The sequence below is a fragment of the Callorhinchus milii genome, unplaced genomic scaffold (genome assembly GCF_018977255.1).
Source record: "Callorhinchus milii isolate IMCB2004 unplaced genomic scaffold, IMCB_Cmil_1.0 Scaffold3, whole genome shotgun sequence".
Classification (NCBI taxonomy): domain Eukaryota; kingdom Metazoa; phylum Chordata; class Chondrichthyes; order Chimaeriformes; family Callorhinchidae; genus Callorhinchus; species Callorhinchus milii.
This window is the reverse complement of record NW_024704744.1, coordinates 90,280,935-90,307,845: the sequence shown is the minus strand read 5'-3', so window position 1 is coordinate 90,307,845 and position 26,911 is coordinate 90,280,935. Positions and strand designations below refer to the sequence as shown.

The window sequence follows — 26,911 nt, the reverse complement described above, 5'->3', positions numbered from 1 at the left end:
TACTGTGCTTGACTGTGTGTTACTGTGTGTTTGTGTCATTGTGTGTGACTATGTCACTAACCCAGTGTCTGGAAGTTGAGTGCTACGAGCTGACAGCCGGCATTCCAAAAGACCTGAGGCATGTAGTTGGAGGAATCCACACGGGTTCCCTTGGGGTAAATGCGGCTCATCTGCCTTTTATTGTATCTGCACAGCTACAGCTAAGGACACATAGTTCTCACAGCTCACAGGGAAACACACAGCTCACAGGGAAACACACAGCTCACAGGGAAACACACAGCTCACAGGGAAACACACAGCTCACAGGGAAACACACAGCTCACAGGGAAACACACAGCTCACAGGGAAACACACAGCTCACAGGGAAACACACAGCTCACAGGGAAACACACAGCTCACAGGGAAACACACAGCTCACAGGGAAACACACAGCTCACAGGGAAACACACAGCTCACAGGGAAACACACAGCTCACAGGGAAACACACAGCTCACAGGGAAACACACAGCTCACAGGGAAACACACAGCTCACAGGGAAACACACAGCTCACAGGGAAACACACAGCTCACAGGGAAACACACAGCTCACAGGGAAACACACAGCTCACAGGGAAACACACAGCTCACATCTCCAACGAAACACACAGCTCACAGCTACACACACAGCTCACAGCTACACACACAGCTCACAGCTAAACATACAGCTCACAGCTAAACACACAGCTCACAGCTAAACACACAGCTCACAGATAAATATACAGCTGAACACACAGCTCATAGTTAAACACACAGCTCACAGCTAAACACACAGCTCACATCTCCAGCTAAACATACCGCCAAACGCGCAGCCCACAGCCAAACGCGCAGCCCACAGCCAAACGCGCAGCCCACAGCCAAACGCGCAGCCCACAGCCAAACGCGCAGCCCACAGCCAAACGCGCAGCCCACAGCCAAACGCGCAGCCCACAGCCAAACGCGCAGCCCACAGATAAATACACAGCTAAACACACAGCTCACAACTAAACCCACAGTTCACAGCTAAACACACAGCTCACAGCTAAACACACAGCTCACATCTCCAGCTAAACATACTGCTAAATACACATCTCACAGCTAAATACACAACTCACAGTTAAACACACAGCTCACAGTAAAATACACAGCTCAGAGCTAAACACACATCTCCATCTTAACACACAACTAAAAAGGCAACTCACAGCTCACAGCTAAACACACAGCTCACAGCTTAAGATACATCTCCAGCTTAACACACAACTAAACACATAACTCACAGCTAAACACAAGGCTCATAGTTAAACACACAGCTCACAGCTAAACACAGCTAAACACACAGCTCATAGTTAAAAACACAGTTCACAGCTAAACACACAGCCTACAGCTAAACTCACAACTCAGTTAAACACACAGAGCTAAACACACAGCTCACAGCAAAACACACAGCTCACAACTCCAGCTAAACACACAGCTAAATACTCAACCCACAGCTGAAGACACAGCTCAGAGCTAAGCACACAGCTAAACACACAATTCACAGCTAAACACACAGCTAAAATACACAACTCACAGCTAAACATACAGTTCAACACACAGCCCAGATAAACACACAACTCACGTCTCCAGCTAAACACGCAGCTCAGAGCTAAACACATAGCTCAGAGGTAAACACATAACTCACAGCTGAACACACAACTAAACACACAGTTCAAATCTCCATCTAAAAACACAGCTAAATACCCAACTCAGTTAAACACACAACTAAACACACAACTCACAGCTAAACACACAATTAAACACACAACACAGCTAAACACACAACTCACAGCTAAACACACAACTAAGACACACAGCTCACAGAAAAACGCACAGCTCACATCTGCTAAACACACAGTTCACAGCTAAACACACAGTTCACAGCTAAACACACAGCTCACAGCTAAACACACAGCTCACAGCCAAATACACAGCTTAACACACAGCTCACAGCTAAACACACAGCTAAACACACAATTCATAGCTAAACACACAGTTCATAGCTAAACACACAGTTCATAGTTAAAACACACAGTTCATAGTTAAAACACACAGTTCATAGTTAAAACACACAGCTAAACACACAACTCACAGCTAAACCCAGAGCTTAAACCAACAGCTCACAGTAAACACACAGCTCACATCTCCACCTAAACACACAGCTCACAGCTTAACACACAGTTCACAGCCAAATACACAGCTTAACATACAGCTCACGGCTAAACATACAGCTCACGGCTAAACACACAGCTCAGAGCTAAACACACAGCTAAACACACAGCTCACAGCTAAACACACAGCTCACAGCTAAACACACAGCTCACAGCTAAACACACAGCTCACAGCTCCACACACAGCTAAACGCACAAATCAGAGCTAAACACAAAGCTCACATATCATTACACAGCTGAACACACAGCTCACTGCTAAACACACAGCCCACAGACAAACACAACTCACAGCTAAACACACAGCTCAACACACAACTCACATCTCCAGCTCAACACACAGCCCAGAGCTCAGCACACAGCCCAGAGCTCAGCACACAGCCCAGAGCTCAGCACACAGCCCAGAGCTCAGCACACAGCCCAGAGCTCAGCACACAGCCCAGAGCTCAGCACACAGCCCAGAGCTCAGCACACAGCACAGAGCTCAACACACAGCTAAATACACAACTCACAGCTAAACATACAGCTCACCACACAGCTCACAGATAAATACACAGCTAAACACATAGCTCACAGCTAACCACACAGCTAAACACAAAACTCACAGCTAAACATACAGCTTACAGATAAATACACAGCTAAACACACAGCTAAACACACAGCCCACAGCTAAACACACAGCCAACAGCTAAACACACAGCTAAATACACAACTCACAGCTAAATACACATCTCACGCCTCCAGCTAAACACATAGCTCATAGCTAAACACACAGCTCATAGCTAAACACACAGCTCACAGCTAAACACACAGCTCATAGCTAAACACACAGCTCATAGCTAAACACACAGCTCATAGCTAAACACACAGCTCATAGCTAAACACACAGCTCATAGCTAAACACACAGCTCATAGCTAAACACACAGCTAAATATACAACCCACACCTAAACGAACAGCTCAACACACAGCTCACAGCTAAACACACAACTCACATCTGCAGCTAAACACACAGCCCATAGCTAAACACACGGCTCACAGCTAAACACACGGGTCACATCTCCAACTAAACACACAGTTCATAGCTAAACACACAGTTCATAGCTAAACACACAGTTCATAGCTAAACACACAGTTCATAGCTAAACCCAGAGCTCAAACCAACAGCTCAACGATAAACACACAGCTCACAGCAAAATGGACAGCTCACATCTCCAGCTAAACACAGCTCATAGCTAAACACACAGTTCATAGCTAAACACTCAGCTAAAAACACAGCTCACATCTAAACACACAGCTCACAGCTAAACATACAGCTAAACTTATAATTCACAGCTAAACACACAGCTTACATCTCCAGGTAAACAAACAGCTCAGAGCTAAACACACAGCTCAGATATAAACACACAGCTCACAGCTAAAAACACAGCTCACAGCTAAACACACAGCTCAGAGTTAAACACACAGCTCACAGCTAAACACACAGCTCAGAGCTAAACACACAGCTCACAGCCAAATACACAGCTTAACATACAGCTCACAGCTAAACACACAACTCACATCTGCAGCTAAACACACAGCCCATAGCTAAACACACGGCTCACAGCTAAACACAAGGCTCACAGCTAAACACATGGGTCACAGCTAAACACATGGGTCACATCTCCAACTAAACACACAGCTCACAGCTAAACACAAGGCTCACAGCTAAACACATGGCTCACAGCTAAACACATGGGTCACATCTCCAACTAAACACACAGCTCACAACTAAACACACAGCTCACAGCCAAATACACAGCTTAACATACAGCTCACAGCTAAACTCACAGCTAAACACACAGCTCACACCTAATCGCACAGCTCACAGATAAATATACAGCTGAACACAAAGCTCAGAGCTACACTCACAGCTCACAGCTACACAGCTCACAGCTGAACACAGAGCTTAAAACAATAGCTCACAGATAAATACACAACTAAACACACAACTCACATCTCCAGCTAAACACACTGGTTGGAGAGGGGAGGGGCTGGTTGTGAAGGGGTGGGGTTAGTTGGGGAGGGGCTGGTTGTGAAGGGGTGGGGTTAGTTGGGAGGGGCTGGTTGTGAAGGGGTGGGGTTAGTTGGGAAGGGGCTGGTTGTGAAGGGGAGGGGTTAGTTGGGAAGGGGCTGGTTGTGAAGGGGAGGGGTTAGTTGGGGAGGGGCTGGTTGTGAAGGGGAGGGGTTAGTTGGGGAGGGGCTGGTTGTGAAGGGGTGGGTTAGTTGGGAAGGGGCTGGTTGTGAAGGGGAGGGGCTGGTTGTGAAGGGGAGGGGTTAGTTGGGGAGGGCTGGTTGTGAAGGGGAGGGGTTAGTTGGGAGGGCTGGTTGTGAAGGGGAGGGGTTAGTGGGGAGGGGCTGGTTGTGAAGGGAGGGGTTAGTTGGGGAGGGGCTGGTTGTGAAGGGGAGGGGGGGTGGGTGAATGGGAGGTTGTTTGTGAAGGGGAGGCTGGTTGTGAAGGGGAGGGTTAGTAGGGAGGGGCTGGTTGTGAAGGGGAGGGGTCAGTTGGGGAGGGGCTGGTTGTGAAGGGGAGGGGTTAGTGTGAAGGGGAGGGGCTGGTTGTGAAGGGGAGGGGCTAGTTGGAGAGGGGAAGGGTTGCTGTGAAGGAGAGGGGTTACTGTGAAGGGGAGGAGTTACTGTGAAGGGGAGGAGTTACTGTGAAGGGGAGGGGTTACTGTGAAGGGGAGGGGTTACTGTGAAGGGGAGGGGTTACTGTGAAGGGGAGGGGTTACTGTGAAGGGGAGGGGTTACTGTGAAGGGGAGGGGTTACTGGAGCTGAGTCAGGAACAGGAAAGGATACTCCACAAACTCCACAGGAGACTTGGTCAACTGCTCCAGCGCTTTCGTCTCCACGAAGGATGACATCTGATACGCCTTGTTGTGCTCTGTAACCAAACATATGCTCCCCGTGAGACCCCCCCCCTCACACAGCACCCCAACCCCTCACACAGCACCCCCACCCCTCACACAGCACCCCCACCCCTCACACAGCCCCCTCACACAGCACCCCCACCCCTCACACAGCCCCCTCACACAGCACCCCCACCCCTCACACAGCCCCCTCACACAGCACCCCCACCCCTCACACAGCACCCTCACACAGCATCCCCACCCCTGACACAGCACCCCCACCCCTCACACAGCACCCTCACACAGCACCCCCACCCCTCACACAGCACCCCCACCGCTCACACAGCCCCATCACACAGCACCCCCACCCCTCACACAGCCCCCTCACACAGCATCCCCACCCCTCACACAGCCCCCTCAGACAGCCTCCCAACCCCTGACACAGACCACCCCCCAATCCCTCACACAGATCCCTCAACCCTCACACAGACCCCCCCATCCCTCACACAGCCCCCTCACACAGCACCCCCAACCCCTCACACAGCCCCCTCACGCAGCCCCGCCACCCCTCACACAGCACCCTCACACAGCACCCCACCCCTCACACAGCACCCCCACCCCTCACACAGCCCCCTCACACAGCCCCGCCACCCCTCACACAGCCCCCTCATACAGCCCCCTCACACAGCCCCGCCACCCTCACACAGCCCCCTCACACAGCACCCCCACCCCACACAGCCCCCCCTCACAGCACCCCCACCCCTCACACACCCCCCTCACACAGCACCCCAACCCCTCACACAGCCCCGCCACCCCTCAGACAGCCCTCCCAACCCCTGACACAGACCCCCCATCCCTCACACAGCCCACTCACATAGCACCCCCAGCCCTCACACAGCCCCTCACACACAGCACCCCCACCCCTCACACAGCCCCCTCACACAGCACCCCCCGAATCCCTCACACACATCCCTCGCCCCTCACACAGCCCCCCCACATCACACAGCCCCTTACACAGCCCCCCCCAAACCCCTCACACAGCCCCCCTTACCCAGCAACTCCCCGACAGTTACCCTCAGTTACAGTGTGGTTTTAGTGTGTGTGTACAGTGTTTGTGTATGTGTATACACAGTATTTTTTGTGTGTGTGCGCACATTGTGTACACTCACACACAAACACGTGTGCCAACTACCAACCCTGGCCAGGAGGACGATCATTGTGCTTAGTGGGGTCTCCTCAGAGCTGAAGTGACCCCAAGGAATGTCAGAATCGAGCCAGGCCTCTGTGACGGTCTCTAGTCCGGTTCCTGAGCCAGGAGGGTCCGCAGTATTCCAGGGCGCTGCTGATGACAGCACAGCACAGCCTGGATCATCGCAGAACCTGGAAGCCAGATCAGTTACTGGGGGCAGGGGGTCATCCCACTGAGTGCCTGTTAAGCCTACAAGCCAAAGCCCTAACGGGTAGGGTGGTCCTAGCTGGACAAGCAGCAGGAAAGCTTGCCAGCAGCAATATCAATGACAAGCTATGCGGTTTTGCTGGTTAGACTCCAGCAGTTACCTCAACGTACACTCTGGCCAGGAGAGCACTCACTATGTTGAGTGACCCAGCAAAAGCCACTTACTCTTTGCAGCCTCGAAGGACTCGAACTTCACAGGTTGGATGTAATTAACCAGGTTAGACATTTCCTCAGTGGCACTCGCTTCACAGCCTGCTGTTCCCTGTGATTAAATCAGTCATGTTACATACTCCCAGCCTCCACCTCCCAGCCCCCAACACCCACTCGAGTCTCCCCCATCCAGTCCCCGCAACCCAGCCTCCCTGGATCACACACAGATCCTCCTCTTCCCCCCACACGCAAACACAGACACCCCGCTACATACACAAAGACACCAATCACAACCAAGTGTAATTAGAAACAGGAGTAGGCTATTCAGCCCTTCAAGCCTGTTCTGCCATTCTATAAGGATCATGGCTGATCTGTACCTCAACTCCAATTACCTGCCCTTACCCAGCTTCCCTGACCTAACAAATATCTATCCACCTCAGTCTTGAAGATATCCAGCATCTTTCTTGTGTGAGAAAGAGTTCCAGATTTCCACTCAGGAGGGTGAAAAACTGCCTCCTGATTTCACTCCTAAATGGCCTGGATCTAATTTTAAGATGATGACCCTTGTTCTGGATTCCCCACCAGAGGAAATAGTTTCTCTGTAGTTACTCTATCGAATCCCTTTATTATTTTAAAAATCTCAATTGGATAACCCCCAAACCTTCTAAACTCAAGGGAATAGAGACCAGAATTTATGCAACCTGTCCTTGTAATTTAAGCCTTTAAGCCTCTATATTTTTAAGTGAAATTACCTCATCCATTGAAGACTTTTTAGAATCCTCATCCTCATCCTCGTCATCATCACTTTCTGCATCCGGATCTCCTGGAGAGAGGGAATGTGAGAGGTGTTTAGAGACCAGTGGTTTACAGCTGTCACCATGTCAGCTTCAAACACAATTCCATTTCGTGCTGAGTGACCGGAACATCCCAACGTCACGTGCCTGGTTTCAGATGAAAAAGACCCTTCTGGCCACAAATCCCCCACCCCATAAACACACACTTCCCTGTCACAATCCCGTTCTGGTCAGGCTCCACTGGCTCCCCATCACCAAATGAATCAACTTCAAGATCCTTACACTCGTGTTCAAATCCATTCACTACCTCTCCAACCTCCTCACTCCCCAATCCAGCATCCGGCGCCTACGCTCAACTGGCACCGGCCTCCTGCTCGTCCATCGCAACCTCCACCCCACCATCGGAGGTTGCGCTTTCAGCCACTGAAACTCTGGAACACTCTCCCTCAATCCCTCCGCCTTGCCCCTTCTCTCCCCTTTTTCAATTCCCGCCTGAAAATCTTCCTCTTCGACCATGCTTAAGGCCACACCTGCTCTGCCACTGTTAACTGTTAACTGTTCTGAGATGTTTGCCTGCGTGGAGGGCACTATATAAGTGCAAGTCGTTGTTGTAGTTACTGAGAGATACATCTTGGCGTCTCTACTGAAATTGCCCTTTACATGTCTAACTAAACCTGTGTGCTCTTGTTCCCTGTTTCAGTGAATCCAAAAGTAATGATCTGTGTTTACTTTCTCAATCCTGTTTATACACCTCTATAAGGTTCCCTCTTGATACTCTGGACCCAGCTTACATTTCCTATAAAAATAGCACAAAAATTTATTTATAAAAATAAATATTTCACCTACAAAATATACAGTCAATTCACTTTACAATATATATATTAATGTCCACCTGAATAGAGCTTGAAGGAGAGGCAACAAGGAGAGGTGCAGTCCTATCCTTGTTATCTGCAAAGTTAATCGACTGTATATTTTGTGGGCGAAACACAGCAGCCAATTGTGCACAGCAGTGTCCCACAAACAGTTGTGGATTGGGCGACCAAATTATTATTTTTTTAAAAATTGTCTAACAACTGGATTCCTATTTCGGACTCCAAAAAGAGGCCTGGATACAGAGAGGAGATCATGGTGACTGTTGAATGAAGTTCAGAAAGTCACATGATGCAGGATTGGGGCTAGGGTGCCTTATGAAGAGTAGCTGGCGTTTCAGATTTATTGTGTCTGTGTTATTATTAAGTGGTCCTAGCTGGACAAGCAGTGGGAAGCTTGCTGGACAGCAATATCAATGGCAAACTATGTGGTTTTAGCTGGTTAGACTCCAGCAGTTACCCCAATGCACACTCTGGGGTCCCCAAGCCTTGGCTCTTGCTAACCTGCGCCTAATACTTTCCAGACTTAGGTAAACAGGATGTGTCCCTCCAGGGAGAGAGTGAACATTCCATTCCAACAATCTCTCTCTGGGATTTCCATGTGTAGGAGGGATACTTGGAAACCTCAGAAGACACTGGGAACACGCAGCATCCATGGAGAGAGGAAAATTAGTTAATGTTTCAGGTCTATGACTTTTATTTGAGTTCTGACAAACTCATTATTACTTTGCGGATTTATGCTACTTATAATATAGCCTTGTCAATGGGAGGACGGGAGGGGGGAGGGGTGGCCTGACAGACTGAGAGCAGATGGGCTGAAGGGTTCTTTATCCGCACCACTCATGTGATCTTATGTGTGATCTCATCCCACCTTCCAGCAGCAGGGAAACACTTCATATTTCAAAAGAGTAGCCAAAGCTCTGACCTATGGATTTTCTCCCAGGAGCTTTCTGCTCGGCTGTCTCCTTTCCTGACTCAGCAGGGGTCTGGCTGATGTCTGGCATCTCTGGGTTGGTGGAGGCTGTTGGACAGACACAGAGAAACAGCTGAAAAGCATATGCTGTGACGTGGTGGGTAAATGAGCTGAGGAGCAGACTGAGATGCACTGTGTGACTGACATGCCCACCGTGGTTGTACTGTGATTCTGCCTCTTGTCACCCACCACCAACCCCTCTCCGTCCCCTTCACCCGCCCCATCATCAGCTCCTACCACGACCCCATCCTACATTCCTTCCTCCCCATCTCTCCCTCCTCCCTCTCACACACCATCACCTCAATGAAACCCACCACTTGCTGCATCGACCCCCTCTCCACCAATTTGCTGGTCACCCAGCTACCCTTCCTCTGCCCACTACTGGCTGACGTCATCAGCCAGTCCCTCTCCTCTGAATCAGTCCCTGCCCCCCTCAAAACTGCTGTCATCACCCCCTCCTGAAAAAACCCTCCCTAGATCCCTCACCCCCAGCCACTACCGCCCTATTTCTAACCTGCCCTTCCTCGCAAAAGTCCTGGAACACGTTTGTTGCCAATCAACTTTGCACACACCTTTCCTCCCACTCTCTCTTCGAACCCCTCAAGTCCGGTTTCCACTCTTCCCACAGTACAGAGACAGTCACAAACAACATCCTCTCTATCTGTGACCAGAGCTCCCTCTGCCTCCTTGTCCTCCTGGACCTCTCCGCCACGTTCGACACAGTCGATCACGCCATCCTCCTCCTCCACCGCCTTTCCTCCGTCATCCACCTCAGTGGAACCGCACTCGTCTGGTTCGAATCCTACCTCACGAACCGCCAGCAGTACATCTGCACAAACGGCTTCTCCTCCCGCTCTCACCCAGTCACCTGCGGGGTACCCCAAGGATCCATCCTTGGCCCCCTCCTCTTTCTGATCTACATGCTCCCTCTTGAGGATGTCATCCGCAGACATGGGGTACATTTCCACATGTATGCGGACAACACCCAACTCTATTTCTCCACCTCACTTTGCGAACCCAGTCCCTGATGTTCTGTCAGCCTGCCTGTCAGATCTCAGGGGCTGGATGAGCGTGCATTTCCTTCAGCTGAACGTTGACAAGACGGAAGTCATACTCTTAAATCAACATCTTAAATCTCATGGTTCTCACCTCCTCCACCTACCCGACCTCCCCCTAAAACTCTCCAAATCCCATATGCAACCTAGGCGTCAGGTTCGACCCCCAATTATCCTTCCTCCCCCACATCCGGTCCCTCACCAGCACCGTTTTCTTCCTCCTCCGAAGCATCGCCTGTCTCCGCCAACACCTCACCCCAAAAGCTGCTGAAACCCTGGTCCATGTCACCTCTCGGCTGGACTATTCAAACGTCCTCCTCGCTGGTCTCCCCTCCACTACCATCTATAAAATCCAGGTCATCCAGAACTCTGCCACCCGCATTCTCACCCGTACCAAACTCCACTCCCCGATTACCCCAGTCCTTGCCAGACTGCACTGGCTGCCTGTCCCAGAGAGAATCGACTTCAAGATCCTCACCCTTGTCTTCAAATCCCTCCACTCCTCTGCGCCCTCCTATCTCATTGACCTCCTCTCTCCTCACAACAGTGCCCATTGCCTTCGCTCCACCGGGTCTGGCTTCCTCCTTGTCCCTCGAATCCTCCGCTCCACCATCGGCGGCCGATCCTTTAGCCATTACACCCTGAGGGTCTGGAACTCCCTTCCTCACTCCCTTCGCCTCGCCCCCTCCCTTTCTATTTTCAGGTCTCGGCTGAAGATCTTTCTTTTCGACCACGCCTTTGGTCACCTTCTTCCCCCTCCCCCTGGCTCAGCCCCAGGATCCGTTAGTGTAAAGCGCTCTGAGACGCCATCTGGCGTGGAGGGCGCTATATAAATTCAAGCTGTTGCTGTTGTTGTTGTTGTTGTACACCCAACCTAATGGTATTGTACATGACACGTGTAACAGCCAGATTGAGTCTTAATCAGAAATAATAATTGCATTTGATACAGTGCATAACAACAACCAATTTATAATAATAATAATCCTTGCATTTGATGGAGCCTTATCATGTCTTTTTTTGTACTCTATGACGCCAATGTTTACCTAGCAGTTAGTAGGAACCCAGTTGTTACTCGATTGGTGGATCGCTTTTCTGGGGGCAATTACCCCTTCAAAAACAAAAATAATAATAATCTGGTCACTCAATCCACGACTGTTTGTGGGACACTGCTGTGTGCAATTGGCTGCCATGATTCCCCCACAAAATATACAGTCAATTTACTTTACAGTATATTCTGTGAAGCGCTACAAGCTGCTCAATTATTATTATTATTATTCTTGTTGTTATTCTTGTTATTCTTCTTATTATTGTTATATTATTATTTTTATTATTATTGCTTTACATTAGAATCCTGTAAAGAGCTTTGAGACATCTTGACATGAAAGGCTCTGTATCAAATACAAAGATTATTTTGATTATTATTGTTTGACAGGGAGCTTTGTTAGTAGAGCTGCATCACTACAGACTAACCACGAGATGGAGTTACAGGCTAATCAACCCAGCAGAACATTGTAACGGGATCTGTGTGAGGTGTCTGTGACTCTTGCTGAATAACAACAACAACAAGATTACAATTGTATAGCGTCTTTCACGTCGGAAAGATGTCCCAAGGCTCTAATCACATCGCTGAATCCCTCTCAAAGACATGTATATGGAAGTTGGTGAAAGGGTAATAGCAGGTAACAAATAATAATATGACCCGCGTTGCTCACACACGTCTCTCTCTCCTTATCCCTCTGTATTCAGATGTATGTATTCCATGTAAAATGCTTTGATGCTTCTTGCTCGCTTTCTTCCCATTCTATGTGGGGGAGAGATTTTCTGTCTTGTCTGTGAGTCAGTCACTCGATGTGCCAGGCTGACAGATGATTCTTATAAAGCTTTTGGATCTGACAGTGCATAACAAATGTCACCCCGTAGTCATACCACTGTCATTTCACAACATGTCATTTCACCTTTCGGTCCATCTGATCTCCTCCCTCCCCAACACCCACCCTACCATCCCCGCAACACAGCATCCAGCTGCTTTTTAAATGAGTCCCAGTGTCCTGGCCTAACCCCTCCCTTCCTGGTAACCTGTTCCAGTCATTAATTACGCTCTGGGTAAAGAAACACTTCCTGGTGTCTGTACTGAAATTGCCCCTTTACAGCTCTAACCCTGTGTCCTCTTGTTCTACTGTCTCGATGCATCTGAAAGTAATGATCTGGGTTTTATTTTCAATCTAATTTAAAATGTTACAACTTCTACGAGGCCCTGACTGAGTCGTCTTCTCTCAAGACTGAAGAGCCCGAGCTTGTCTAATCGTCGCTCACAGCTCATTCCTCTCACACTGGGAACCATCCTTGTTGCTCCTCTGCACTGTCTCTAGGCCCTGGGAGTCCCTTATGTCGCAGTGACCAGACCAGAGCTGCCTGCAGTGTTCCAGGTGCTGTTCAGCGCCTTAGAACATCCTCCCACCATGAAAGGTGTTTTACAAATGTAATTTTGTTGTTGTTGTCCCAGTACATTACAGACCCCTGAAGCCTATCCCTATGGTGATCTGGCTCCCCTAACAATACCCTCTGCTTCCTTCCCTTCAGCCAATTCTGAATCCACAGCCATGTCTTGTCCTTCAGATCCATTGACCACTGTTTATGGAGGAATCTTTCATGTTGTACTTTGTCAAACGTCTTTTGGACATTAAACACCGTGGGACATGTTGGTAAACAGAAGGGAGTTTTCCCAGGAAATATTGATCATTCACTACATAGAGGTTGTGAGGCATTACTGCTGTTTGAAATTTTTTTGGTCTTTGTATTGCTGTATTGGTCTACAATCAAGCTATTACAAATGCAAGTAGCATCATCACGTAGTAATAGTAATAATAATCCTTGCATTTGATACAGTGCTTTATCACGTCTTCGAGACATCTCAAAGCGCTTCACAGAATATAATGTAAAGTGAATTGGCTGTAAATGTTGTGGGCAAAACACGGCAGCCAATTGTGCACAGCAGTGTCCCACAAACAATTGCGGATTGAGTGACCAAATTATTTATTGACTGATTTATTTTGAAGGGATTATTACTCCTGGAAAAGCGATCCACCAATCGACTAAAAAACGGGTTCCTACTTACTGCTAGGTAAAAAGAGGTGTTGGAGTAAGGAAACGTACCCAACCTTTCACCCTGCCCAGGAATGGAACCCAGGTCCTCTCGCTTGCGAGGTGAGTGCTCTAACCACTAAGTTGCAAGACTCCACAAGTTATTAGTAGTAACAGTATCTATTGCACACACACCAAGGTCATGTTCAGACACTGACCTGCTCCTGGGGACGAGGGCTCGAACACGCTGGAGGAGTCACTGTAGGTGTTGGACGCCTGTTCTGACAGCTTCTTTTTGCTCCCATCAGACGACTTGTGTCCTTTCTTCTTATTCTTAATGAGGATTTTACCGATTAGATCCTGGGGACTGGGAAGCGCCACGCCTGGCTCCAGCTGGAACATAAAGCAAAGGTACAATCATGTGACCGAGGACCGTGGCGACTGAACCCTACGCCCAGAACTGATCTGACCATCTCTGACCATTGTCCTCTCACCCACAACAATAATAATATTGCATTTGATATAGATTGATATTTTGGTAACTCACACGCACGGCCTCCAGTCATTGAGGGCAAGAGAGGACACAGAACAGAAGGAAAGTGGTGCTGGTGAATGGAAAAGGAGGAAACGGCCCGAGGGACAGGGTTGTGGTGATCAGCCGGGGGCAGCACAAGGTGGGAGATGAACCTGCCTCGGCTCAGAAATGTACAGTGGCCACTTGAGCGTGGCTGTGTGAGACTGGATTAATGTTGAGTGTTCAAGCCTCTGCTGTGAGCTGGGATGCAAATGGGGACAGTGACAGATGTTATGCTGAAGTCAAGTGGAGCCAAGAAATGGGTGTGAGGCCAGGCGGGTAATGTAAATGGCTCTCGACCATGTTCGTGGCAGCTGCTTGAGGAGAAACAAAAGAAACCAAAAAGGGAGGCAGCTGGGAGGCAGCAATATAATAATAATCCTTGCATTTGATACAGTGCCTTATCACATTGTTGAGACGTTCTCAGAGCGCTTCATAGAATATACTGTAAAGTGAATGGACTGTATATTTTGTCACAGCAGTGTCCCACAAACAGTCGTGGATTGAGTGACCAAATGATTATCATTTTTTTTGAATCAATTATTACCACCAAAAAAAGAAATCTGACAATTAACTAACAACCAGGTTCCTTCTTACTGCTAGGCAAACAGAGGAGTGTGGCATAAGGAAACGTTTCGCCCTGCCTGGGAATTGAACCCAGGTCTCTCACTTACGAGGCAAGTGCTCTAACCACTAAGCTACATAAACCTGATTTCAAGTGGACAAAGAGAAGCTAGTGAACCTGCTGATTTGGCTGTCGGCCTTTTTTTTAGAAAATTCATTGGGTTTCCTCGGAGTTGTCTTAGCCTGGCTCAGTCACTGTGTATGTCAGCCTGGCTCAGTCACTGTGTGTGTCAGCCTGGCTCAGTCAGTGTGTGTGTATGTGTGTGTCAGCCTGGCTCAGTCACTGGGTGTGTGTCAGCCTAGCTCAGTCATGAGTTGTGTGTAAGCCTGACTCAGTCACTGTGTGTTTGTCAGCCAGGCTCAGTCACTGTGTGTGTGTGTGTCAACCTGGCTCGGTCGCTTGCACTCTTGACAGCGAGTCAGAAGAATGTGAGTTCAAGCCCCCACATCGGTGACTTGAAACCCATGGAGTCTCAGCTGACACTCAGGGTGCAGTGCTGAGGGGAGCACTGCATTGCTGGAGGTGCCATCCTCTGAATGAGACATTAAACTGAGGTTCTGTCTGCCTTTTAACCACCGAGTGCTCTAACCACTGAGCTAAAGGACTACTGGGCAAGAGGCTGGTGCAGCCACCCTGGGTGGCCACGAGGCCGCCAATGCATGTGTGTTCAGATAGCAAAGGGCACAAGAGGCTGGTAAGAAAGAGCGTCACTCACTCACCGGGTATTTCTCCAACTCATCCATCACCAGCCTGTCGCCAAAGATTGCCCGGCAATACTCCGCCATCTTCGCCTGTTGTTTAGGACTAAAGGGACAAAACCAGATCGAACAATTACACAAACAACATGCTCAGTCACAACATTTTTTTTTCGTCAAGCTGTGAATAATAATAATAAAACCTGGGGCTTCAATTATCCTTCAATTGTCAAACACAGATTCGTTTTCTTTTAGAAAATAACATTATGGGGTATAGCATATACGTAGTTTGTGCATGCGACTGCCAGGAAGGTGGAAGGCGAACCAGATGGACCTTGGTCTTTCTTCGTCCAGCATTTCTTATGTCCTTATGTTCTAATCCTTGATTTGATATAAAGCCTTATCACAACTTCAAGACTTCTCAAAGCACTTCACAGAATATACTGTATAGTGAATTGTAAATTCTGTGGGCGAAATGCGGGTGCCAATCGCATACAGCCCTGTCCCACAAACAGTTGTGGATTGAGTGACCAAATTATTACTTTTTTTAAGCAATTATAACCCCCGGAAAATAATCCGCTAATCGTTTAACATTACTTGTTACTTATTGCTAGGTAAACAGAGGCGTGTGGAGTAAGGAAACTTGCCCAACGTTTTGCCCTGCCCGGGAATCAAACCCAGGTCCTCTCGCTTGTGAGACGAGTGTTCTAATCTAAAGGACTTCATATGTTTATCTAGAGTTGAAATTGGTGAGGAAGTCTTTCTGGGGTGAGGGATCTCCCATGCCTTCAACCACCCTCCTACCCCTACCCTCCCTGGCCTCCATCCCTCCTTGTCCCAATCCCCTGCTCTGGTCCAAATCCCTGACTGTCCAGCGCCTTGGGAGATCCTCCCAACGTGAAAGGCGCTGTATAAAGGAATTGTTTTAGGGATGTAGATGTCTCTCTGGGGTGAGGGATGGTGAGGACTCTGGGAGGTCAGCAAAATTCCTGTTTCATACTTCAGGAAGTTTTAAATTTGAATCTGCTCATTTACAACAACAACAAATTCCATTTATACAGCGTCCTTCACATGGGGTAGCGTCCTAGAGTGCTTGACAGTGACGGAGTCTGACACTGAGCCAGGGGGAGAGGGAGGGGGGAGGTGACCGCAAGCATGATCAAAAAGGTCTTTAGGTGGGATTTGAAGGTGGGGAGGGAGGGGGCAAGGCGGAGGGATTGAGGAACAGGAGTGGGGGGGTAAGCAGATCAGATAGATAGGGAGGTGCGGGGGCATGAAGGGATTTGAAAACGAGTGAAAGATTCTTGAAATCGATCATTCGGTGATTGGGAGCCAGTGGAGCCATGAAACAAGGAAGATAGATTGCAGAAACACATTACAGTCACCATCACAGAAGGAAGAACTGAGTTCCTCAACCGTAGGGCACATATATCACAGGCTTACAACACAGCCTCAGCTAATATTGCAATTGGATAAAAACACTATCCAAACAGCAGCTAGATACAGTCCCTGGTAATGAGCAGCTGATAACCCAAGCTAGCGATCTCTCTGTCTGTCAGAGCAGAGAAAGCCGACTGACTCCCAGTTGTAGTTTTATATTGATTTAAACACCAGCAGCCTTTGGTGTGAATCTACATTTAGGCTTTGTAGCATATTTATTACCTCACTGACATTCAATTACCAGAATATAATTTTTACCCATTAAAAATGCCTCGTAAAGCAACGGGTTAAATCTGTGCCAAGCCTCGATGTCATTTCATAGAAACATAGGAGTAGGAGGAGGCCATTCAGCCCTTCGAGCCTGTTCTGACATTTTATAAGATCATGGCTGATCTGCACCTCGACTTCAATTACCTATCTTGCCCCATATCCCTTGATATCCTGACCTAACAAATATCTATCCACCTCAGGCTTGAAGACATGAATGGATCCAGAAACCACAGCCTTTTGGGGAGAGAGGAAGGTGTGACATGTACCAGGACAGCGACATGTGCTGGGGACATCCACACACATCATGGTAGTAATGTGATAATAATAATATAATAATAATCCTTGCAATTGATATAGTGCCTTATCACATCTTCAAGATTTCTCAAAGCAGTTCACAGAATATATTGTAAAGTGAATTGACTATATTTTGTGGATGAATAATTATCAAACCTTCATCAACAGTTTTGGGGATAAACTCCCTCCACACGCACCTACTCACAACATTTTTTTTGCCCAGCTGGGTGTCTGACACCTGAAGAAACCTATCACCGTGCTTGAGAGTCTCCAAACCAAGCTGAGAATTCCCTGCATCCCACCTACACATGGAAATCCCAGAGAGAGATTGTTGGAATGGAATGCGCATTCTCTCCCTGGAGGGACACATCCTGTTTACCTAATTCCGGAAAGTATTAGGCACAGGTTGCGTAACTATCAGAGTGTGTGTTGGGGTAACTGCTGGAGCCTAACCAGCTAAAACCGCATAGCTCATTGGCCACAGTTTGTCCAGCTAGGACCACCCTCCCTGTTAGGACTTTGGTTTGCAGGGTTAACAAGAGCTGAGTGGGATGATTCCCTGCCCCCAGTGACTGGTCTGCCCTTCCAGGTCCTGTTGATTAGCCGGGCCGGGCTGTGCTGTCATCAGCAGTGCCCTGGAATACTGAGGACCCTCCTGGCTCAGGAACCGGACTAGAGACCGTCACAGAGGGCTGGCTCGATTCTGACATTCCATTGCCAGGCACGTCACCTTGGAGCCAGTTTAGATCCAAGGAGACCCATTTGTGGGACACTGCTGTGTGCAACTGGCTGCCATGCTTCGCTCACAATATACAGTTTACAGTACATTCTGTGACGCGCTTTGAGACATCTCAAAGACATGATTAAGGCGCCATATCAAATGCAAGGATTATTATTATTATTAATTCCGGATGGATTATTATCACACAACCTTCCCAATAACAAACTAGGAGCACGTGCTGACATACACCGGGGCGGCACTGGAATTCTACCTAGTCTTAGCCTGCCAGCCCATTTAGCATTAAAAGTATCACCATCCTCCATGATTACAGACCAAGTTTTCTGGATGGAAAAGTTCCAAACCATTTTGGTTGCTCGAGTACAAACAACAACAACTTGCATTTATATAGCCACACTCACGCAGGATAGCATCCCAGAGCACTTGACAGAGGCAAAGCACAATGCCGAGCCGGTGGGAGGTGACTGTAGGCACGGTCAAAGAGGAAGGTCTTCAGGCCTGTCCTGAAGGTGGGAAAGGAGGTAGTAAGGTAGAGGGATAGAGGGAGAGGGTTCCAGAGTTTCGGGGCGAGGTGGCTGAAAGTTCGGCCACCAGTGGTGGAATGGAGGGTACGAGGGACAAGTAAGAGGCCATAGACAGTCGAGTGGAGACAGCGGATAGTGGGTAGTGAGCCATAGGGACACGTGTGGATTTTCTTTGTGATTATTTTTGTTTCTTTGTTCCTCTCCTCTCGGTCTCTCGCTCAATCAGTACGGTCCCAATAATTTAACAACCCTGTAAACAGTGTGTGTGTGTGAGGGGGGGGGGATAATTACCGCACTTCACCCCAACTTAAAATCTCTGAATCAAATACTTACGAATCCACATGGTTTTCAAATGAAAGTGTCACAGGGTAAGGTGATGTCTTAAACGCAGTCTCTGCTATCGCCTCAATCACTTCCTGCCAAGGTAGAAAATAGCAACGATTTAACAACTATCTTTATTCTAACTCAGCTTGGTCCATGCCCACCCATTGTCCCTTTGTTAAATGCTCTGGAGGCCATTTAACCAGCTTTCCCACCATTGGGCATCACCAAAGACACAACCAGTACTGCTCCTTAGTCAATCCATCAGGGTCATAGTTATTGGCTTCAGGATCTGTCCATTCTCCTTCCTCTGACGACAATCACTCCAGACAATATGATGCCCATGTCTGGCTGGCAGCCAAGAGGGGCAACTTCCAGTCACCCCAATCATCCCAATCGCCCCTGTTACCCCCGATCACCTCTGTCACCCCCAAATCATCAGCCCATTCACTGATTCCATTGGAATTATAATAATTATAATAATAATAATAATTCCAGCATCCGTAATGTTTTCAATAAAACATACACACATATACGCATACCATCAGACACATGCAGACACACACACAAACACACATGCACAAACGCGCACACAGGCCAAACACACACAAAAACAGCACCACCATTCTTGTGATGAGGAAACCATTCCTCTCTCTGTCAATCAGTGAATTCACGTTGACAGCAACTCAAACCTTCACAGTTACCTCCCCACCACCCACCCGGCGGAGAGGTTACCTTGAAGGAGATCTCAGTGGTCATGGTAAAGCCATGTGTGATGACAGGCTCCTCCTCTGCAGTGCGGCCCTTCCAGCAGTCCAGCTCCACACAACGGCAGCCCGACAGTAGCACCTGCCGGTAGATCTCCACCGAGGACTGGCCAGCCAGCTGGCCCGCTGCATGCACAGGGCAAAAGGGAGGAGTTCAACTGGTGCGCAACCCTGCAAGCCAAAGCCCTAATGGGTAGGGTGGTCCTAGCTGGACAAGCAGCGGGAAAGCTTGTAAGAATGAGATGAGAACCAATGAGAACGACAATGGGAGGGAGGAAGCGCCGCCTCTCCTCTGCTGGGCAGGAAGAAAATTTTAGTTATCCTCGGTTAACCTCGGACGCCACTTAAGCCGGACAAAACGCTGGCCCCTGTGTGTCCGTCTTAAGAAAATTTCACTGTATAAAAACAATACAATAATTAATTTGATACAGTGCCTTAATCACGTCATTCGAGTCATCTCAAAGTGCTTCACAGGATTTACTGTAAATGCGGTGACTGTGTTTTTATGAGTAATCATGGCAGCCAATTTGCATACAGCAATGTCCAACAAACAATCATGGAGTGATTGACTAATTTTATCTGGGGGATTGTCGGCCAGGACGTCAGGAGAGAAAGGGAACCCCTTCTCTCTCCCAATAGCGCTATGGGATCATATCTATGCCACCTACATATAGAAATTCCAATGTATTACAATGGAATGCGCACTATCTCCCTGGAGGGACACATTCTGCTACCTAATGTGGAGCATATTAGGCATAGGTTAGTGAGAGCCAAGGTTTGGGGAGACGGACCCCAGTATGCGTGTTTCAGCGCCTTGTAACGTTCTCTTGATGTGAAAGGTGCCACATAAAGGCAATTTGTTGTTGTTGTTGTGGTGATAACTGGTGGATCCTAACCAGCTGAAACAGCAGTGAAATTCACCACAAATACTCAATTAATACTACATTGGGATTGCTCAAAACAACACACAAATAACATTTAGAATCTGAGTTTGAGGTATTTATAGAAGCGTGAACACAGCTCTGTCTCGGTAACAAACTGGTTGCCATGGAGATCCTTTTCAACATAGCTTCTGTCTGCGTGTTCAACAACCATGCTAACAGCTTCCAATGAAAAAGTGAAAGCTGCTGTGTGTGCGCTCAGCAGCCCCAGCTTCGGACTTGACTGTTTTCTAAACTTCTGCGGTTTTAGCTGGTTAATGATAACCATCCTCACACTAGAAGCAGCACCTTATCAAGTAGTGCTGGAGTCCTGCAGCTCAGTGGTTAGAGCACTTGCCTCACAAGGAAAAGGACTTGAGTTTGATTCATGGGAAGGGTAAAACGTTGGGCAAGTTTCCTCACTCTACAAGTCTCTGCTTACCTAGGAGTAAGTAGGGATCTGGTTGTTAGTAGATTTGCGGATCGCTTTTCCCGTGGTAATAATCCCTTCAAAATAAATAAAAATAATGTAGTCACTCAATCCACGACTGTTAGTGGGACACTCCTGTACACAATTGGCTGCCGTGTTTCGCCCACAAAATATACAGTCAACTCACTTCACAGTATATTCTGTGAAGCACTTTGAGACGTCTCAAAGATGTGATAAAGCGCTAAAATAAATACCAGGATTATTATATATATATAAGTAGGGAGGACGCCTCAAACATCAATACATTTTGTAGGTGAACATGGCAGCTAATTTGCACACAGTAACACTCCACAAACAGCCATGGAGAGAGTGACCAATTTTATTTGGGGGTTTGTTGGCCAGGACACTGAAAGAGAGAGAATGACTACTTTCAGATAGCGCTGTGGGATTTTTAATGTCCACCTGAACAGGCACAAACGAGACCTCGGTTTAATTAAGCATTTCCCCCAGCTCTGCACAGCCTTGTCAGCCTGGAGTATGAGCTGCAAATCTCTAATGTGGGGGGTTTGAATCCACAAGCTTCTGACCCTGGTTCGACTCCAGCAGTTACCCCAATGCTCTCCAGGTTCCCCAAGCATTGGCTCTCACCAACCACAGTGGCCAGCTTGCCTCTCCGGGCTACACGCTTCTGATCTAGAAGATGTGAACAGGCGCTATATCAAATAAAGGATTATTATTATATTATTGTCACAGGCTCCTTGGACAGTCAATGCCATGTGGACAATCTTCCTCTGGTACTTAAATTCCACCTACTTTCAACCTTTTCACATTTTGTCTTAACCTTAAAGATAATTAATTCTCCTGCAAGATACATAGTCAGTACACTTTACAGCAAATTATGTGAAACGGTTTGAGACATCCCCCTGATGTGAAAGACTGTGTCAAATGCAACAATTATATGATTATTAATGAAGTGTAGTGATTGTGTATTATGTAGTTGAACACGACAGCCAATTTGTGTCCAGCAATAATAATCATAATGTATAAGAATAATCCTTGCCTTACATATCTGGAGACGTCTCAAAACTTGACAAGGTTCAATGTGAAGAGCAGTGACTATGTGACTTGCTGGTGAATTATTATTATTATCTTAACAACGTGTTAAATTGCCATTGGAACTGGCTGGCTTTCTGAGTACGTGTGCAGTGAATGTCCAATGCTGCACCCCATTAACGCCCTGGTCCGAATAACTGCGTTACAACAACAACAAAATTACATTTATATACAGCCTTTCACATTAGGACTAAGTTCCAAGGTGCTGGACAGTCAGTGTTTCAGACCTGAGCTGGGGATTGGGATTGGGGAGGGTGGAGGGCAGGGGAGGGAGCAGGGTGATTGAAAGCATGGTCGAAGAGGAGGGTCTTGAGATGGGTCTTGAAGCAGGTAAGGGTGGGGGCGAAGTGGAGGGATTATGGGATGGAGTTTCAGAGGGTGGGGGCAGAGTGACAGAAGACTTCCCGCCAATGGTAGGGCAGGCAAGGTGGGGGACGTGAAGCAGGCCAGAGCCCACTAAGCGGAGGGTGCGGGCAGGTTGGTAGGTATTTAGGAGATCGCAGAGGTATGGGGGAGCAAGATCATGGAGGGCTTTGAAGAAGAGGACCAGGATCTTGAACTGTATCCTCTATGTGATGGGAAGCCAGTGGAGTCGGACGAAGATGGTGGTGATAGGGTCATGGCGCTTGGTGCGGGAGACGACACGGGCTGCAGAGTTCTGGATGATGTGCAGCCTATGGAGGGAAGATCTGGGGAGGCCAACAAGCAAGGAGTTAGCGTAATCAAGCTTGGATGTTATGAATGCGAGTATGAGGGTTTCAGTGGCCTGTGGTGTGAGATAGTGGCAGAGCTGGGCGATGTTGCGGAGGTGGGGAAAGGCAGAGCGGGTCATGGCACGGATGTGGGGTAGAAAGGATAGTTGAGGGTCAAACAAGACGTCAGGGTTCCGGCTTGACTTAGCAAGGTGAAGTGTGCATCCATGGATGGTGATGCTATCAGTGCCTGAGGTGTGAAGGTGCTGACGGGAGCCAATCAGGAGAGCCTCAGTCTTGTTGATGTTCAACTGAAGAAAGTTAGCTCTCATCCAGGACTTGATGTCCGACACAATTCTGTCAGGACAGCAGTGGTCCTGGAGTCGAGGGTGGAGGCAGTGAGGTAGAGTTGGGTGTCATCCACATTTGACCCCATGTCTGTGGATGATGTCACCAAAAGGGAGCATATAGATGTTGAAGAGGAGGGGACCAAGGACAGAGCCCTGAGGAACGCCACACGAGATGGTACGGGGGCTAGAGGAAAAACTGGTTATGGAGACAAAGTGGAGACGGTGTGAGAGATACAATCTGAACCATTCAAGGACAGAACCGTGAAAGTTGAAGTGAAAGGAGAGGCAGTGGATGAGAACAGAGTGGTCCACGGTGTCAAAGGCAGCAGAGAGGTCAAGGAGGACGAAAGAGGCAGAAGGAGCCCTGGTCGCAGATGGACAGCATGTCATTTGTCACTTTGACCAGGACTATTTCTGTGCTATGGGCGGCACGGAAACCTGATTGGAGGGGTTCATGAAGGGAATGGTGGGAGTGAAGGAGCGAAGATGGGAAGCAACGACTCGTTTCAGCACCTTGGAGAGGAAAGGGAGGTTGGAGATGGGGAAGTAGTTTGAGAGCAGGAATGGGTCGAGGGAGGGTTTTTTAAGGATAGGAGTGGTACCACTTGACAGGGAGAAGTTTATGATGTTTGTGAATAGAAGGGACAAGGAGGTGTAGCTAGGAGGTAAGGAGAGGGGTAGGGATGGGGTCGAGGGAGCAGGTGGTCAGTTTTATGCGTGTTACAGTGGTGATGAGAGAGGAGTGGGAGGCAGGTTTGAAGGTGTGGAGGGAGGGATGGACAGGGGCTAGGGTGAGAGGAGGAGATGCATAGGGGGTAGTAGACAGAAGGGTAGAGGCAGCTGAGCGGATCCCCTTGACTTTGGATTCAAGGAAGTCCAGCATCATCTCCCAGTTGGCATTGGAGTTGAGGATGGACGAGGCATGAGAGGGTGGGTGGAGGAGCCGGTTGGTGTTACAGTTCAAGTCAGGCTCCACTGACTCCTTATTGATGAACAGATTGATTTCAAGATCCTTAGACTCATTTTCAAATCCCTTCATGCCCTGGTACCTCCCTACCCCTCCGACCTGCTTACTCCCCAACCCAACTCACTGTCTCTGATCAACTGGCTCTAGCCTCCTGCATGTCCCTCGTGCCCTCTGTTCCACCATCGGTGGCGCGCTTTTAGCCACTATGCCCTGAAACTCTGGAACATTCTTTCTCTATCCCTCCAGCTTGTCCCTTCCTTCCCCATCTCAGGTCGCGCCTGAAGACCTGCCTCTTCAACCGGGCCTACGATCACCTCCCCTTCCCCCCAGCTCAGTGGCGTGCTCTGTCAACATCAAGCGCTCTGGGACACTACCCTGCATGAGGGGTGCTGTGTAAATGCAAGTTGTGTTGTTGTTACAATGGGGCTCCCCTGGACTCAGCTTTGTTGTTTGGAGTCTGTCAGGAGAATCCGTCTGTTTCTTTATGGAGAGATAGGGCTCAGTAAAGCCTGCATGTTAATTACTAAATTCAGAGAGTAGATTGTGTTAAACACTTCACTGCACAGCTCGGTTGTGTTATCTAAAACAGGGTTTTGTTTAATTTCACCAGAGACTTACAGTTTGCTCACGTGAATGGTGCAGGACCTTACAGAGGTGTTTAAGATTTTAAATGGGATTGAAAAAGTAAACCCAGAGGAATACTTTAGGATGCATAATGACAATAGAACAAGAGGACATAGTTTTAGAGTTGTAAAGGGCAATTTTAACAACAACAACAATTTGCATTTATATATGGCCCCTCACGCAGGGTAGTGTCACAGAGCACTTGAGAGTGGTGGAGCACAATGCCGAGCCAGTGGAAGGTGACCTAAGGCACGGTCGAAGAGGAGGGTCTTGAGACGGGTCTTGAATGAGGCAAGAGAGGGGCGAGTCGGAGGGACTCTGGGATGGAGTTCCAGAGGGTAGGGGCAGAGAAGCTGAAGGCCCACCCACCAATGGAGTTAGGAGGTCGCAGAGGTAGGGGGGAGCAAGGTGGTGGAGGGCTTTGAAGGTGAGGACTGGGATCTTGAACTATATCTTCTGAGTGATGGGAAGCCAGTGGAGCCTGGTGAAGATGGGAGTGATCAGATCACAGAGCCTGGTGCGGGAGAGGACATGGGCTACAGAACTCTGGATGATTTACAGGTTTTGGCGGGAGGCGTTGGAAGCCAACAAGCAGGGAGTTTGCATAGTCGAGCCTGGATGTGATGAATGCGTGGATGAACGTCTCGGCAGCCTGCGGTGAGAGACAATGACAGAGACGGACAATGTTGCGGAGGTGGGGAAAAGTGGAGTGGGTCATGGCATTTATGTAGGGGATGAAGAATGGTTGAGGGTCGAACAGGATGCCAAGGTTCCGTATTGGCTCTGTGAGATGTAGAGCGCATCTATGGAGGGGATGCTGTCAGTGCCCGAAGTATGGGGGCACTGATGAGAGCCAAGCAGGAGGGCCTCGGTCTTGTTGACATTCAACTGGAAGATGTTTGCAGCTCAGAGACGCAGGGCATAAATGGATTTAAAGACGAATATGAGGATCTTGAAATCGATCCATTTGGCGATAGGGAGCCAGTAGAGCCTGCCTAGAACTGGGGTGATGGGGACAGACACCACAAAGTGTGTCTTTACCCAGAGGGTAATTAATGACTTGAACAGGTTACCTGGAAGGAGGGTTGAGGCCAGGAGGAGACTGGGACTCAAATAAAAAACAGCTGAATGCTGTGATGGGGGGATGTTGAGGAGGGCTGAGATCAGACTGTTCCTGTGATCTTGCCAAAGCTGCAGTGACCCTGTTGTGGGCTTACCTGTAAGGTAGGTGTTGTGGGAGGAGTTGATGAAATAGTGGGATAGAGGCTGCGTCATGTCTTCACTCAGATCCAGTTTCTCAGGGGCGACGACACTATTCTCATCGCCGCTCAGATATAGCTTCAGGCCATCCACTGAGATCTGCCCTGACAGGGGGGAAGCGCACACACACATATTCTGAAACCGCAAATCAGAACCAAACCCTGGATTTCAACACAGAATAGCATGTCAACATAATAATAATAATCCTTGCATTTGACATAGCGCCTTATCACATCTTCGAGACGTCTCAAAATGTTTCACAGAATCTATTGTAAAGTCAATTGACTGTATATTGTGTGGGTGAAAAGTGGCAGCCAATAGCGCACAGCAGTGTCCCAGTGCACATATGGCACCCTGGTAGTGACTAAAGTTGAGGCTAAGGTCTGACATGCAAACACCAGCCACTCTGCGGTTAATTTTATCAACCAAAGTAATTGTGGAACCATTCAGCATTACTAACATGTTCATCTAAACTTTGTGCTGCCCCCAGCTGGTCACCACAATCCTGCCCCTCAGGCCACTTCCCCCTTTGCCATCCACTGGCACCGCTTTCCATCTGTGCTGTGTCCTCTCTCGCCCTCAGTGACTGAAAGCCGCGGGTGTGTGTGTGCGTTACCAAAGGGGGAGATTAGGAAGAAGCTTTGTTGTTGAGGTGTGCAATGTCCTGCTGGGGGTGGTGGGCGAGAGGCAGGTTCCAGATTAGCTTTCAGGAGGAACAAGATAGTTTTCTAAAGAGGAAACATTTCCAGGGTTTGGGGAGAGGGGAGGAAGAGGGTTGGGCCTGAATGGATTGTTCTTTCACAGAGCAGCTCAGCCATGAT

General features: G+C 48.5%; 1 protein-coding gene across 5 annotated transcripts in view; it reads right to left on the bottom strand.

Annotated features, from left to right (window-relative positions):
* Positions 1-26,911, bottom strand: part of LOC103187635 (1-phosphatidylinositol 4,5-bisphosphate phosphodiesterase beta-1) — a 228,872-nt gene that overhangs the window by 27,457 nt on the left and 174,504 nt on the right. For 4 of the 5 annotated variants that reach the window (XM_042333662.1, XM_042333658.1, XM_042333659.1 and 1 more), the window contains 10 exons: positions 26,048-26,194; positions 19,703-19,860; positions 18,980-19,062; positions 15,404-15,488; positions 13,704-13,878; positions 9,302-9,397; positions 7,466-7,536; positions 6,729-6,825; positions 5,058-5,142; positions 62-186 (listed from right to left, as the gene is read on the bottom strand). In XM_042333662.1, the coding sequence (XP_042189596.1) occupies positions 62-186; positions 5,058-5,142; positions 6,729-6,825; positions 7,466-7,536; positions 9,302-9,397; positions 13,704-13,878; positions 15,404-15,488; positions 18,980-19,062; positions 19,703-19,860; positions 26,048-26,194 (1,122 nt within the window). The remainder of the gene's footprint in view (positions 1-61; positions 187-5,057; positions 5,143-6,728; positions 6,826-7,465; positions 7,537-9,301; positions 9,398-13,703; positions 13,879-15,403; positions 15,489-18,979; positions 19,063-19,702; positions 19,861-26,047; positions 26,195-26,911) is intronic. The other variant, XM_042333660.1, reaches the window with a different exon arrangement.